This window comes from Trachymyrmex septentrionalis, unplaced genomic scaffold, assembly GCF_001594115.1.
Source record: "Trachymyrmex septentrionalis isolate Tsep2-gDNA-1 unplaced genomic scaffold, Tsep1.0 scaffold52, whole genome shotgun sequence".
In the NCBI taxonomy this organism is placed as follows: Eukaryota; Metazoa; Arthropoda; class Insecta; order Hymenoptera; family Formicidae; genus Trachymyrmex; species Trachymyrmex septentrionalis.
Window position 1 is genome coordinate 1725627 of NW_017305694.1, and position 3506 is coordinate 1729132.

Sequence of the window (3506 nt, forward strand, 5' to 3'; positions counted from 1 at the left end):
ACACACATACACACACACTGTTTGTATTACAGTTATATTATTGAGTAGGAAATTACATCTATCAGATCTATTACATGTAACTTGATGTTTGCTGAGTTCTCTCATATTGAAATTCTCACTTCATTAGAGTGAAACGTGTCACTCTTTTTAAAATTGAAGAATAAATTCAAATGAAGAGTGAATGACTTCACAGTTTAAAAAAAATTAAATTTCACTCCACTTCAACTGGCAGTATTTTCATTATTATTATACTTGGAGTGACTTTTTACTACAAAAGAGTGAGGTTCCACTCCAAAAAATTTGAAGAGCAGTATATATCGAAACGCGTCACTATTATCGAACACTTTTTGCGTTTACAAAGATTGCGTTCAGCGGACAAACTAACTTTGCAAGTGCAAGATCCTTTAATTATGACTGGTTATATATTTAAATCCAGTGAAGAATTAACGGCAAGAACCAATCATATTAAAGATACTACAACAGTAGGAAAGCTATTTTTTCTGCTGAACATAGCGAAAAAGTACTGAGCGAGCATCATCACACATATTGTCACATTAGCGATGATAACGTGTTATTAATATATCGAAAAGAGAGCAACATAATTCTTAATTAACCCTTCGATGCAACACGAGAACGATACATTTGGAAAGTGTACCGAACTCAATTCAATTACTAATAACTTTCATAAAAATAAACGTATTGTAAAAAATGTTTTCCCAATTGAAACGCCAGACAGATGAGAAATATAATGGTACCATGCAAAAATGTATCTTTATTAATAAAAAAGTTATGAGCAATAGAAAACGTATTGGAGAAAAAAAGAGTCGGGTATGATATATCCAGAGTGATACCGAAAGGTTAATAATTCTTAATTATTTATTACGTGTAATTCACTATTTAAGAAACTCGACGGAAAGGTCTCGACGAGAGACATCGAATTATAAGACAAACTTCATTGCGCGATCTTTTTAAACTTCTACTTGAAAGCGTAAAACGAGGAAGCTTCTCCGAAGCGCGTAAAGAAGCGCGATTGCACTCGTAACTCGTAATGAACAGAAGAAAAAAATAAAAAGGACGAAGAAACCGGGTAAGAAAAAAAGTGAACTATATCGGGCGATAGAGGAGCGTGTTTCTCACGATTTCGCGACGTTTACGCGCGCTGACTTGATTGCTCGGCGACGACGCGCATTATAATCCAATTTCCGACGTTGCAATCTTTTGTTTCGAGTTTCTGCCAAGTTTGCCGCGTAGCAGACCACCGCATTCGTTTCCGTCCGGCGACGACGCTCCCTTTTACAGCTTACCGTCGTGAAAGTAGTACGAGACCTCCATATACTCCTCGTCGGTAGGGCTGTTGGAGGCGCGTGTTAAAACCACCGTCATGTCCCGACCATTGGAAGAGTACCTCTTCGGCTCAGCGTACCTGGAAAAAAGGAATGGAAAAAGGAAACGTCATTTGCGCGTTCGGCTCGGGGTGAATTCGTAGCGAGGGATGGTTTTCCCACGATCCTTTCGCGAGAGCGGCTCGTAGTTTTTCAGGGTCGAAGCTGGGATATAAATCGAACTCGCCGACGAGCAAGCGCCGTCGAAGGTAGAAACGAACGACTGTTTTAATCTTCACACTGTCGGTCGCTATAGACGACGTTGAAACGTTGGCGCCTAGGCACTTAACATCTTACTCCAAAGTGTAGGTTATAGATATAGAAACTGAACTTGAACGCTGAGACTTCAACTTGAGTGTACAAGGAAGATCGCTTTATAATTATTAATTTTACGGAGTTGACGGTCTATGGATTCGCTTAATTAGAAATCCCTTAAAAATATCGAACAATTCAATTTTGTTTTATGTTATACTATAAAAATTTGAATTAGTCTTATTAACATATATTTAGGATATATTCTTTTTTTTATGCAAATTATATCATTTTGTTTCCTTCATGGAAAGAAAAGTTTTGATTAAACTACAATAACAAAAAGGATCAACAAGACTGGTACTTATGATAACTAAAAATTCTGTTTGGTTTTATTATAATATCACTCTTATTGGGCTTTTTTGTTAATTTAATCAGAACGTTTTTCTCAGTGTTCTAATTAATTGGTACTCTTTTTAATTAACTTTAATTAAATATTCTTTCTTACACCCAGCGTCAGTAAACTACACTGTTAGATATCAACGGAGCAATCCTTTGAATTAAAAATAACATTTTATTATTTTTAATTTTTATATGTGTCAAAATATAAATAAATTCACTTTTGTGATTAGTTTCAAATAAACAACATCTATATCAATGTGTGCACTTAATAAGTAATAAACTAAACTACTTTTAATTGAAATTTAATAAGTTTTCTTCAGTTAAATTTTTTTTGTTTAACTCCATTGTCAATTATATTAACATATTGAGTAATAGCAGCCAAGAAATGATCAAGAATAACTCAAATTGGGTACAATATGACATACGAATTTAACAGTGTGTGTTATAGATTTTAGAGTCAGCTTCGGAGAGTCAAGAGACTCTATAAATAAATTGAACGTAAAATAAAGACGCAGCAATAATTCTGCATCCCGGAACTTTATCTCGGGACACACATGAAATTTATCTCATTGTGAACGATCTTCGTTAAAATAGCGGAATAGCTTTGCATCACAACCGCGCAATCAATACGAAGGAACGACAGTGACGTCCGCCGGGGTCGTACTATGAATAATGATCGATCCGATTTCCGTTTATGTATGTTACAACGCGCGTATATATGTATATACGTGCGCCAGGATGCGGGATTTGTGACACTTTTCATCGAGGACATTCGGGCCATGCGGAAACTTCGACGCGAATTATTAATTCACGATCATTATGACGAAGGGCGCACCAGAGAGCATGACGCGCATGGGTGCGAAAGGGTGCTCCGCAGAAAGTTATATCGGCGTCGGGACAAAGCAGGATGTAAATCTTACACGTAAGACTCTATTTTCTCTGGGCAAAGTTGTAAATGGACGTCTTGGGAACCGCCCTCGATAGTCGGCGCGCGCGAGAATTGCCTATGAGTTAGTTTTGCAAGATAAATCGAGCACCCTTTCCGCCCTCGCCTCCTCCTCGACGCCACCCCGTCGATGCTGTCGCCCTACGGCCCTACGAAAGGAGGATCGCCCTTTGTCGCTCGAATGAGCGTCAGAATTACGTCATCAATTTTCTAACAGTAACCTTCCCGCGCGAACAATATCGCGTCAACCGCTCGAAGTCGATGACGTTCAACATCTCTTTGGGCAAGTTTATCGAGGTCTCCATCAAAAGTGGGTCACAACTTTTTGTTTAAAACATTTATTTCGAGAAAGAAAAAAAATGTAGCATGTTTCATTTGACGTTTTAGAATTTGATTAAAATTTTGCAATATGATTGAAGTAAATTAAAATAGACATGCACGGTAAATTGTTATTAAATAGAATGGAAATAGAAAAACACGATGACTTGTCCAAGTTTAAAAAAAGAAAATCTTTAATTTTCAGCGCA

General features: G+C 37.1%; 1 protein-coding gene across 1 annotated transcript in view; it reads right to left on the reverse strand.

Moving 5' to 3' along the window:
* The window catches only part of LOC108751800, a gene marked incomplete at its 5' end in the record, with an annotated part of 87642 nt that overhangs the window by 13367 nt on the left and 70769 nt on the right, over positions 1 to 3506 (reverse strand). The window contains one exon of the mRNA XM_018492208.1: positions 1305 to 1423. Coding sequence (XP_018347710.1) covers positions 1305 to 1423 — 119 coding nt within the window. The remainder of the gene's footprint in view (positions 1 to 1304; positions 1424 to 3506) is intronic.